The sequence below is a fragment of the Myxocyprinus asiaticus genome, chromosome 36, assembly GCF_019703515.2.
Source record: "Myxocyprinus asiaticus isolate MX2 ecotype Aquarium Trade chromosome 36, UBuf_Myxa_2, whole genome shotgun sequence".
NCBI classification, from domain to species: Eukaryota; Metazoa; Chordata; class Actinopteri; order Cypriniformes; family Catostomidae; genus Myxocyprinus; species Myxocyprinus asiaticus.
Genome location: NC_059379.1, coordinates 11,073,020 through 11,086,053, shown reverse-complemented (window position 1 = coordinate 11,086,053; position 13,034 = coordinate 11,073,020). Strand labels below are relative to the sequence as shown.

The window sequence follows — 13,034 nt, the reverse complement described above, 5'->3', positions numbered from 1 at the left end:
GCTCAAATTAAACACTTGTATGGCAGAATTTATAAAAGAGCTTTAACAAACATAAAAACTGCACATTTCTGCTTTTAAACCCTACATAATGCAATTCCCCATAGACTTCCATTGTAAGTGCAACTGAGGGACGAGTTGAAATTATTTTCTGTGGTAACTGATGACAACATGTCACAGAATGTTGATAGAACATAAAGCTGAAGTGTGTAAGCATCACCAAACGGAAAAAAAAGCACTGTTTTCACAGATTTTGCGAACACTCCAATGATAATCAAACCGATAATCCCACGGCAAGCTCACGCCATTGTTTGAGCCAATTATGCTGTGTTGGGCTGGTCGGGATGCTCAAACAAACAGAGCAATGTTTTGATAGTGCCACGGAGCCACAGTATGTGTTTACACTTTTTGGGAAATCAGCCCTTGTCTTACTTGTCTTTGCATATTAAACTGGGAGTCATAGAAAAATGCGTTTTAACGTAGAAAAAATAACACACTTCAGCTTTAACTTGTATTGAACCCCTTTCTTTCAAGATATGTGTTTTGGGCCTGATGTGTATAAAAGGTTATTTTCTTCATAGGCAAGTATTACCAACTTATGACAGCCTGGATGAGCCCTCGGTGAAGAGAATGAGCACAATATTCACATCCTCACTCAACGTGGTCACCACCTTCTACATCACAGTAAGTGTGTGAAACTGTTGGTTTACCTAGCTTTCATCTTTTACAGTCATTAAGATTACATGTTGCTAAGACATGCTGGAATGTTTGTAAAGAAATGCATTTGGTAGCATTTACACAATCAATAACTGTTATGTCAGCCCCCCATGTAAATACCCCATTCGATAGTGTGGCTTGGAGCAATGGATAAAACTTGGATGAAGGGGTCAAGCTGGCTGGCACGTTTTTTTGCAAGTCCACGTGCACTGACGTGCTCCATCAACATTAGACGCCATGTCTCTTTTATTCCTTTATAAATATTTTCAGGGTCGCTTTGTGTGGAATGTGTTTTAAGATGCCGTCAGAATGTTTCTGGTCCCTATTCTCTCCTCTGAAAGCTGCAGTATAAACGTTACCTTGAGAGATAATATTGTTCATAATTTTTTCCCCCAACATTCTTTGTATTCTGCTTTTATATTTCATCATCTTTTTGCTTTTTTGTCCCTGAATAAAGGTGAAGTGATTCAGGGGAGGGTTTGTAGAATAGAATAGAGGGAGAGGAAGTTGTGTAGCAGACTCAAGGACTTTTGGCTGGTGTTGCAACTGAAGGGAACCTTTTCCTCTGCGGATAGATCAAGGCGAGTGAGGTCGGAGAAAAGGCACTGCTTTGTTTCTCTTTAGTGTGGGACTTTGGGGGGCCAATAGGCTTTGGGGGGCCAAAAGACCTTTGAAAAACTGTTGCAGTTCGCTGTTTTTTGTCACATAAAAACAATATCATTGCACAGTCAGGAGGGGTTGTGATGTCATCAAAGAGACATGGAGAAAGGAATGGATCTCTGTTGGGTCGAGTCTTTATATTGCCATAAGGAGAATTAGCACTTATCAGTTCAAGCAGGATCATATGGCCCCTGTATTAAATGATATGTATACTCAGACATTTGTGGCATGCAACCAGTGAAAAGTAAATTGTGGACCTTGAACTAAAGTGTAAAAAGTAAATGTTTTTTCAGTTCTTGCTTGCATCCAAATAAACATTACTTGTGTTGAGAATTGAGACGTAAGCCATGTTTTTATTGAAAAATTGAGATAAAAGTGTTTGAAGATTTTCCAGATGTATATGACTTTTATTCTGCTGAACACAAACAATTTTTAGAAGAAAATTTCAGCTCTGTAGATCCGTACAATGCAAGTAAATGGTGACCAAAACTTTGAAGCTCCAAAAAGCAAATAAATGCAGCATAAAAGTAATCCATAAGACTTTAGTGGTTTAATCCATGTCTTCTGAAGAAATCTAATCAGTTTTGGGAGAGAACAGACCAAACTGTAACTCCTTTTTTACTTTAAATCATTTGCAGTCTCCTTGGTGATCGTGATTTCAAGGTCGATTACACGTCCTAGCGCTCTGCATACAGTATGCGTCAAATACTAGGAAGTGTAATAGAACTTGAAATGATGATCGTGCCTAGAGACTGCAGTGGCAAGATGTACAGTGAAAAAGGAGTTGTATTTTGGTCTGTTCTCACCCAAAACCTATTAGATCGCTTCAGAAGACATGAATTAAACCACTGGAGTCATATGAATTACTTTTATGTTGCCTTTATGTGCTTTTTGGAGCTTCAAAGATTTGGTCACCATTCACTTGCATTGTATGGACCTACAGAGTTGAAATATTCTATTAAAAATCTTCATTTGGGTTCTGCAGAAGAAAGAAAAAATTTTCAGAAGAAAAATGACATCTGTGATGGCATGTGGGTGAATAAATGATGAGATAATATACATTTTTGGGTGAACTATCCCTTCAATAGTGCAGACCTTTCCCTTTTTCCTTTGCTAATGTAAGCATGGCCATGTGGGGAGGGGAAATTATCTTATCCAATAATATCATGACCTAACTTTTCACAATCCAATCAAATCACGATGGATAAAATCAAGTTCTGCCCTGCATGATTTACAACTGATGATTCAGTTTCACTTGAATATACGTTACATTACGGACGTTTAATGCATTGCGAAAGCCTTTTCATGTTGTCTTTAAGACTGTTACATTTTTTGCACATTTTGCAATGTACCATTTCAAAAGCCTTTTAGGAAGGACAATGATTCATAAGCTAAACTGTGCTCTGTACTGTTTCTCTACAGGTGGGATTCTTTGGTTATGTGAGTTTTACAGATAACATCGCTGGGAATGTACTGATGAACTTCCCATCCAACCCAGTGACGGAGATGATCCGTGTTGGCTTTATGATGTCTGTGGCTTTGGGCTTCCCCTTGATGATCCTGCCCTGCAGACAGGCCATCAACACCATGCTATTCGAGCAGCAGGTAAAGGTCAAATGAGTCTTAACAATCAAATTAAACACTACTAAAAAACAATGTTCTAAGATATTATATCTATTATTACACTCTGTCCTAACAAGGTGTTTGAAAATGAAGTGTCAAGCGATAAATCCTGTTTCATCCATGTCAATCAGTTTTTGCCTTAACCAGACTCGATCGCCGACAGTGCTGCACAACTATGCATTGTATTGGTTGCTTAGTTTATATTTTCATTGTATCACGCTGGCTGGCCCAGCCCACAATGGAATCTCATTGGTTCAAAATTCAGCTCCACATAGCTTTACTTTGAACTTAAAATATGGTGTGATTGGCTGTGATTTTGTCTTTTTTTTTTTTTTTTCACAGCATTTTATTTACTTTCAATAAGGTCACAAACATTATTTAGTCAAAGCATTATAGTTCAAAGAGATCTTAATGAACCTGAAAGTATTTGCCTTTTGAAAATAAAAAAAAAAAACAACATTTCTGAGTTGGATTGACCTCATCTGAACCAGCTTTGGGGTTGAGAGACAGGACTTGCAAAAGCCCTTGATTTAGAAACAAGCCTGGGACTTGTGACTGTATGGATCTGGGTGGCCATATCAACTACTTTATCCTTCTCAGCCCACAATATGTGTCCCCTTTTGTAATATTCAGAAATTCTTTACCCAAATTGAAAATCCTTTGGCTGGCACCATCTGGACCATGTCAAACTCGGGTGTCTCCCTCTTCCTGATGCGCATAAACTTAACCAGCTGCAAAAGTATTTTGCTAAATTTTATGGATTTTTTAAAGGCCTCATTGGATCTAACAGATTTACACAGAGCTGATGTAAGATGCCAAGTCTGGTCTTAGTCAGCATGCATTTGACTGCTCAGTCCCTCAGTATGGCTCCCCTGAGATCTAGCATCTCAATCCACCACTCAGACACCAGAGATCCAACCTCTGCAGACAGCAGCTGAGCAGCCAGACTGCTGGGGCAGTGATATAAACCTGCTGAGATTCAGGGGAAAATAAAAGGGACTGGATTGATGATAAGGGGTCCAGAACTCTTCCATAAAGCAGCCAAGACTTTGGCTCTCGGTCTCATCATCACTGCCACACTCAATCAGCTCAAATCACGCTGAACAGGCATGGCTGGTTTTACGTTGTCGTTAAATCTGGCATTTTGACAACAGACTGGAGGGGGCTTTGTAAAGCTTACATGCCAAATCCAATATCTTTACATGCATTTCACTTGTTTAACCAAAACAGAGGCTTAGACTACTATGTGTATGCCTGCAATCTTGTAGCAGATTCCTTTTTTCAAGGGGTTTGTGAAAGTGGCTTGTCTGTTCGCTGAGTTTCATTCACTAATCATGCACATAAAACTTGTGTGCTAATGTTTTCACAGACAAATCATGATTCCTCATTAAGCTCGCACATACGCTCTTCTACATTTTCGATAAAATTCGAAAACTCAAACCACACATACGTACACATTTAGTGTTTTTTTAATAAATATTAGAATTTGAATAAGTGAGCCAACAATAAGTCTTACTTATTTTTGTGTAAAATGTTGTGTGTTGTTGCTAAATCTAATAAAAATGCACCCAATGCTGTGTAGTTTTGGCCTATAAAAATGTGTTTATCATGTCTCAACTTGTTTTGAACTGATATTCAGATTCATCAACATTAGAATGAGTATAAGGACAGATTTATGAGCATATGTACCTGTTGTGAATTTGACATAAGCAAGAACACATACGTAAATAATAGTAAATACGACCAAATTTCTGTTTTTGTCTTGACTTGTTCTCAGCAAAAGGACGGCACCTTCGCCGCAGGTGGTTATATGCCACCCGTTCGCTTCAAGAGCATCACTCTTTGCATTGTCTTTGGCACCATGCTGGGTGGCATCCTCATTCCTAACGGTAAGTTGTTTTCTTGTTTGCCGTTTCTCAAGTGCCCGTAACTTGAGTGTCAATAAGTTTCACTCGCCTCTCACTGATACATGACATCACACCCCACTTCATTTTTCCCACTCCACTTCATCTCTCCCTTTAAAATGTCTCTCTGTCAATCTTTCCTTATCCTTCTCGGCCGCACTGTCCATTCATTATCAGCGAAACAGGATGATAAAGATGTGTTTTTAGGCGATGGTGGGGTGGGCCATGTTTTATTCATTCTTCATGGAGATTGGCTGTCGCTGGCACGGGCTCCATTTGGCTTGCCGGGCCCAATTAGACTAATAGAGAGGGGAAGGTGAGACTCGCGGAGAGGATTGAATGGGGGAAGGCATAGCTCTGTCCTCCATGACGGCTCCGCTGGCCAACGGTGTCCTCAAGACTGCAAATCCAGCCACTGGGAAGCAGACACTGCAGAGCATAAATTTAAGTAAAACAATATGGCCGCTCTCAGGATGAAAAACGCCCCCTGGGCCTACTGCCCAGCTGTGAAACACAAGGGCAGCGTGGAGGGAGGAGGTAGGGGGCAGAGAGAGGAATGACAGAGGAGAGTGTGATGGAGAGGTCTGGGGGGAAAGAGTGATGGAGGATTGATGTGGTGATTCAGTAAATGAGATGGTGTGGATCGCCTGCAACATTCTTTTCCGGTTTAAACTGCCTCCTCATACTGGGGCTGGATATAGTGCAGGTTGGGATGGATTTGTTGTGTAATTTAGATCTGCTTGTTGTTGTATTGTTCACTTTTATGTTTTTTTTTTCTCCCTTTTTCTCCCCAATTTGGAATGCCCATTTCCAAATGCACTCTTAAGTCCTCGTGGTGGCGTAGTGACTCGCCTCAATCCGGGTGGCAGAGGACGAATCTCAGATGCCTCCGCATCTGAGACCGTCAATCTGCACATCTTATCAAGTGGCTTGATAAGCACGTTACCACGGAGACAAAGTGCGTGTGGAGGCTCACGCTATTCTCTGCGGCATCCACACACAACTCGCCACGCGCCACACCGAGAGCGAGAACCACATTATAGCGACCACGAGGAGGTTACCCCATGTGACTCTACCCTCCCTAGCAACCGGGCCAATTTGGTTGCTTAGGAGACCTGGCTGGACTCATTCAGCACGCCCTGGATTCGAACTCACGACTCCAGGGCTGGTAGTCAGTGTCTTTACTCGCTGAGCTACCCAGGCCCCTTGTTCACTTTTATGTTAAGGCTGTGCATTATTGTGATTTTTACCAATGTTTAGGGGTGTTGAGCAAAATGAGAAGTGGAATACAAGCAACAGCAATTTTATAAAAGACACCTAGTTATCAGGCTATACTCTTTATGGTTGGCAAACTAAAATCTAATTCAAATGATGTAATTGTGTGCATACAGTTTTTTTATTAAAGTATTAAACTATGTGTCTTGATATGAATGAGACCTCAAATTGTGTGGCTTGATGAGTAGAGGTGTGCTATTACTTTTCAAAGAGATCGGCTTGCACTGAAGGTGGAACCCAACCTGAGACGTATGTAGGGACCAGAATATCATTGAGAGTTGGAGTGAGCTCTTTTGACTTTGGGTCAGTAAGCCACCACCTAGAAACCTCATAGTAACATGGTAAAAACCACCTTAGCAACCTAGAAATACCCTGACAACCACCCACAACACCCTAGCATCAAGGAGGAAACTTTTGTTCAACCAAGAACCATTCACATTTTGTTTTGCAGAACAGTTTTGTTAAATAAATGTATTTTTGATTGTGTGTGTACCAAAGTGGAGACCATCCTGGGTCTAACTGGAGCCACAATGGGTAGTCTGATCTGCTTCATCTGCCCAGCTCTCATCTACAAGAAGATCATGAAGAACGCTTGGACTGCACAGGTATGGCACAACTGATGTTAAAGGGATAGTCCACCCAAAAATGTTGATTCTCTCATCATTTACTCACCCTTACATTAACTTAACCTTGTATGACTTGCTTTCTTCTGTAGAACACAAACAAAGATAATTTTAAGGACATATGATGCATTTATGTTTATTCAATGCAAGTGGATATCCAAAACTTTAAAGGTCCAAAAAGGACATAAAGGCAGTAAAAAGGTAATGCATGCAACTCGAGTAGTTTAAACCATGTCTTCTGAAGCATCGTTTTAGGTGAAAGAAAGCACAAAATGAAACTCGCTATTAACTTTAAATCTTGACAACAGCAGTCTCTTATGAGAGAAGCTCGTTCACACTTCCATCCGTATGCTCCATCATAATGCTTCAGAAGACATGTATTAAACCACTCAAGTTGAATGGATTACTTTTATGCCTCCTTTATTACCTTTTTTTGGAGCTTGAAATTTTGGACAGCCTTGACTTGCATTGGATGGAAACAAACACATCACAAATCCTTCAAAATATCTTCGTTTGTGTTCTGCAGAAGAAAGTCATATGAGTTTGAAATGACATAAGGGTGAGTAAAAGATGGGAGAATTATCATTTTAGATGAACTATCCCTTTAATGATCACATATCCAAATTGTACTCTGCCGTTAGTTCAATACACATCGTATAAACACTCAATAAGTGATTATTGTGATGGTTAGATACATGATTTAGCATAACAAGATGGACTACAATGCATAGCATAATAGTAGAAATAAAACCTTTTACTTGCTTGTCTTTTGCCATACATAGCGCATTGAAGCAAAACAGGAGCAGAATCGAAAGAGAATGTGTAAAATGTCTCAGTGTGATATCTGATCTGAGAATGATGTGTGCTGAAATGAGAAGAATGCATTGAAAGACACAGGCAGCTGCTCTCCTCTCTTTTTAATGGTGTTTGTCATTAATTTTGATATCCTGCAAATGCATTAACTTGCTGTGTGGAGTCACTCCCACAGTGTGTGTGCTGGCACTGTCTGGCATTGTGCCTCAGGCTTTTTCCCCACTCCATCTCCTGCCCAAATTACAGACACTTTTGCTCTTTTACGATAGAGCTGTTCAGTTTTTAGTCCTCAAACCCGGAAGAGAACTAGCATTGTGGAGCCACGAGTTCCCTTTGGAATTTCCAATGGGTTTTTAGCACACCATCAGTTTTTGATTTATGAAGGTCTACTGTAATTATTACTTAAGAAATTATTTGCCTCACCCCTGGAGTTGGGATTTCGAATCCAGGGCGTGCTGAGTGACTCCAGCCAGGTCTCTTAAGCAACCAAATTGGCCCGGGTGCTAGGGAGGGTAGAGTCACATGGGGTAACCTCCTCGTGGTCGCTATAATGTGGTTCGCTCTCAGTGGGGTGTGTGATGAGTTGTGCGTGGATGCCGTGGAGAATGGCGTGAAGCCTCCACATGCGCTATGTCTCCGCGGTAACGTGCTCAACAAGCCACTTGATAAGATGCGTGGATTGACGGTCTTAGACACAGAGGCAACTGAGATTCGTCCTCCGCCACCCTGATTGAGGTGAGTCACTACGCCACCACGAGGACCTAGAGCGCATTGGGAATTGGGCATTCCAGATTGGGGACAAAAAGGGGAGAAAATCGAAAGATAAAAGAATTTATTTGCCTAACATTACTCAACATTACTTTTATATTTTGTTTAAATTACACACAGTCACAACTCAAACTTGAATTTGAAAGTACTTGTGCTTTTAAAAAACGTAAGTTGCTTACAAGTGACAAATAAAGACTACAACAAGGATGTGAGTGTATGTGGTTGACAAATCGGATGACAGTTTTAGTCGTAATGTATCAACTTGCTAGCAAATTACAGAAATCACAGCATCCTCAAAATTCATGTTAGAGGTATGTCTGTAATTTGTGTGTAATTTATGCTGTATAAAAAAACTGTGAAATTCTCTACAAGTAATGTTACCCACAAATCGAAAACCGCTATTCTAAAATCCCATTGGAAATTCCAGAAGGAACCCATAGCGAATTAAACCTCTGGGTTGGCCTACAAATTGACGTCATGACCTTTACAGAGTGTGAGAAAGCAACTGAGGCCTTATCTTAGATTATGTATAACCATAACGCTGTTCTCTAGCGTTATCTGAGCAGCAAGCAGCCAGCACTTTGATATTCATTCATTGTTCTTCAGTGCCACCAGGGTTGGAAATTAACAGACACACTGGGGCAAAAAAGCCACAGAAATTGCCCAAAATTACCCCGAAATTCAAAATATGAGGGCAAAAAATGCCACTGCAATGAGTTCCTATAATTTATTTTTTGTTATATATAGCATCTGATTCAGTTACAAATACAAAATCCCAGTATTCATTAAAATTTTTGCTGAATATTATTTGGTTCACGAAAAGCCTCCTTACCTGCTAAAGACCAAAAGTGCAGGAGGGATGGATGTTATTTATTTAGTTAATCAGGTGTGAGAAATCACAAAATATAATCAAAGTATAAAATTTACTTAATAAACTTGATCTGTTAACGCTAATTTCAAAAAACTATTTATTAATAATGCACTACTACTACTTACAAAACATTAACTACTTTTAGTGTGTTAATCATATCTGACTAAACAGTGTGAAATGTCTATTTTTGCCTAATTTTATTCAGTTGGCATGATGGAGTAAATAGATTTGTTTAATAAGCTCCTCATTTCAAATCTGAAGAAATGCTGTCATCTCTGTGTCATTGCATTAAACTAGTTTTGTATGTTAACTTAATAGCCAAAATATTTGGAAATATATGAATAAGATATTTAAAAAAAAATGTGTTAAATGTGTTCCTGGAATGTGTTTCAGTCACAATGCACGTTATGCATTGTAGAGATCAGGCAATATGTAATTACTGAAACATCTCATTACTCATATTTAAAATAAAATGTATTTGTCATAAAAGGGGTCGTTTTATAAAGTTAGAAAAAATTGCCCTTGCAAAGGAAAAAATGCCACTGGAAATCAATTCCGTGGGGCAAATATTGCCCCTTAATGGAAAAGTTAATTTCTGACCCTGAGTGCTACTCATGCCACACTGACATGCCCCTGAGTCTTTTCCCTCAGGAACACCCAGGGTCACTTCCCAAACTCATAAAGTCTGCCCAATGGGGCGGTACTCTTAATATTGGGATGAGGACTATTCCAAAAGAGATTCTGTCATAATGGGCATAGCAGATGTTTGTGTTGGCATGAGCATACCATTCTGCCCTCTTTTGTGCCAAACAGCCTGGCACTTCCATGTCCACCACTGCACAAAGAAAACCCACAGGTCAACGAACTCAGAGCATTGAAGCTGGGAGGGGCCTAATTTAATAGATTTCATCAATGTTTGGGACATCATTAAGGATTTTAGGTCATTATAGTAAAGCATTTGCCAACAACTCCCTTGCCAGCTTTGTATATTGAATTTTAGATCACTAAAATTAAATCTGCATTGACATCTAATGGAATTTAAACTGTTTTAGGGTCAATGACAAACAAGGATGTCCAAGATGAGGTAAAACAGAAATCATAAAAATCTATTTTAATTGAGCCATGTTCTTAAAATGGTTCATACATTTTAAAAACAAAATAAAATAAAAAAAAGCATGATGTTTTCTTGGGGTTATAGCATTTGCAACCTGGTCTCATGAAATTCATGTGAACATGACAACATTTTTGCTGTATAACATGTTTGGCTGCAGTTTTTCAATGAAATGTCCAGCTGGGGGCGGCAAAAGCAAGTAAAATGGTGTCGTATTCAGCTGCATTTTTATGGTGAATTTTAGATGAAACATTTTTTAAACATATCTCCCTAACCTAAAACCTTTGCCTGAACCTAACCAATAGTGTTTTCAAATAAAAATGAGACGTTAAAAAAGACATCCTTACCTTATCAATGCCTAAACCTAACCAATAGCGTTATAAGATGCAGAAGCGAAATGAAAAAGCACATTTTCTGAAGCAACCACATCATTTCGTGCCGCTTCTATGACTCTGTAATGTCACATGTCAGCTTGAGTTCATAGCTGGACTTGAACCACTGTCCTCTGGTCCAGTGCTCTAACAGGTGAGCTACTGCGCAAGCTATTGTTGGAATAAGTGTATACGTATATGTAGGTGGGTCTGTAATACAAGCATTAAAATGTATAGTTTTTCAAAAGATGCGTTAGAGTAAAAGTGTGTCGATATCATAAAATAGCAAGTTCTCATCATGATTCATGAAGTCATAATTTGAGTGAAAGTGAATAAAACACACAGTTGTTGTAGCACCTCTAGTGTTCATTTCACCTGAAAACTGCAGGGAATTGTACCTGGAGACACATTTAACAAGTTTTGCAAAATGTATATAGAGTCACGTTTTCACTATGAGACCAGGCTGAGCATTTGACAACTTGAACAGACAAAGTTTCCTGTTTATGGTTTTCTTGTCACACAGCAACAAAATGGCTTCTTGCATGACACTTTTTCCCTCAGTATGTTCACACCACCTAGACATATTTGACTTTTGATTTTGCCCCACAGAGAAATCTAAAATGAAATTTGAAAACATGTTCTTTATAAATGAATTACAGCTAGAAATACTTTTGAATATAGTAATAGATTCAGACAGTAAATATATAAAGTGTCATGTCATTGACCCTTTACTGGAAAACTTCAGATGACCCTGTATACTACTGTAATTCACTTTTTTATACCCTCTTCATCTCCCTCTCTCTCTGTGTTTTTTTTTAGCTGGTTCTGTGGGTCGGTCTCGGGATCCTGCTTATTAGTACCTTCACCACACTGTCCATTTCCTCCAATGAGCCGCAGAAATTCAAACCCCCTCCGGTCGTCCCCCCAAAAGCTGAGGACAAACTTCCCATCCTCGTCGCCCCCGAGCTGCCAAAAGTGCCTGGTATACTAATTCTTTATATTTATGGAGAGAGTATTATCACTTGAAAATGACATGGAATAGAAAGAGAGACGAGTTATAATGAGAAGAGACAGAGAATAGTGACGGAGCAGAAATGATGAGCTCCAGTAGTAGGTCTCTCTTTGAATCATTGAGCTGAACGATGCCCTTCAAACCTGAGCGCTCTGTGTCCCAGAGCAGCAGTGAGACGGCCGGTGGCGTTTTCTCTTTATGGCTCCGGTCAGGGGAGGGAGATGGGAGGGCGTCCAAATCTGGGAGAGGGCAAAGGAAACAACAGCGTGACTATGGTTGCCTCCAACACGGACCAATATAAAAAGGACAGAGGATCATAAAAAGAACATAGCAGGGATGTCCGGACAACTTCATCCACCATTACCTCTCCTTTTTCTTCTACCACTCCTCCTTCCTCTCCCTCTCATTCCCTCCTGCCGGCTGACACTGGCATTTATCATTGAGTGGACACCCACTTCCACACCTGTTTCCTGTTTACGGCGTGCTGGTGAGGGCAGCTGTGTGAAAACACAGGGAGTGAGTGAATTGAACATGGGGCCCATGGGCATGCAGAGGTGTGTGTGTATGGTTGCAGCTGTAGGCGTATGCACATGCATGCTTTGCTTTTCAGAATTGTGGAGAAGTGCACCCCACCTCCGTTACTGTACTTTAACCTTTTAAGGGTCTTTTGAACCCACACAGCACCGTCAGTAAGACTCAAGTACACCTTCATCAACACAAAACTAGAAACTCATATTATACTGGAAATCATTTAGCATGTTTAATAAATTTGTAAGTTTCTTATATACACAGAGTAGCACATATATCCTACTATGAGTGTCATCTACACAAATTTATAAAACATAAATCTTATTTTGAATTATTTCCTTAAAAAGGAACTAAAAAGAAATCATGAGATAAATCACAATTGGTTATTTAAATCTTAAATTCTTTCTGATTTGTAGATTTAACAAAGGAAAAGCCAAATTTTTCCAAGTGTAAGTTGATACCTCTTGTTGGGAATCAGTGCTTTAGAGTACTCTATAGGCCTGTAACACCTGATTGATAAAATCGCTATAAATACATAATAAAAATAGTGGCCAAGTTGAGTATATGCACTGTGGCACTGAGAACGTCAGTGACGTTAATTTACAATTCTGAAAAATGCATTTGATGTGTGACAAAAATGGCGGAGGCTACAGAGCAAGCTGTGCACGACCCAAGTTGTCCAAAGTATGGGAGCACATTATATTAAATGCTTCATAGAAAGTCACAAGCATGTAGTTGCAGGTGCTTTGACAGATTGCTTG

General features: G+C 39.7%; 1 protein-coding gene across 6 annotated transcripts in view; it reads left to right on the top strand.

Annotated features, from left to right (window-relative positions):
* Window positions 1-13,034, top strand: part of LOC127426929 (putative sodium-coupled neutral amino acid transporter 10) — a 44,671-nt gene that overhangs the window by 18,287 nt on the left and 13,350 nt on the right. For all 6 annotated transcript variants that reach the window (XM_051674111.1, XM_051674110.1, XM_051674109.1 and 3 more), the window contains exons 8-12: window positions 579-681; window positions 2,797-2,979; window positions 4,775-4,886; window positions 6,675-6,781; window positions 11,553-11,715. In XM_051674111.1, coding sequence (XP_051530071.1) covers window positions 579-681; window positions 2,797-2,979; window positions 4,775-4,886; window positions 6,675-6,781; window positions 11,553-11,715 — 668 coding nt within the window. The remainder of the gene's footprint in view (window positions 1-578; window positions 682-2,796; window positions 2,980-4,774; window positions 4,887-6,674; window positions 6,782-11,552; window positions 11,716-13,034) is intronic.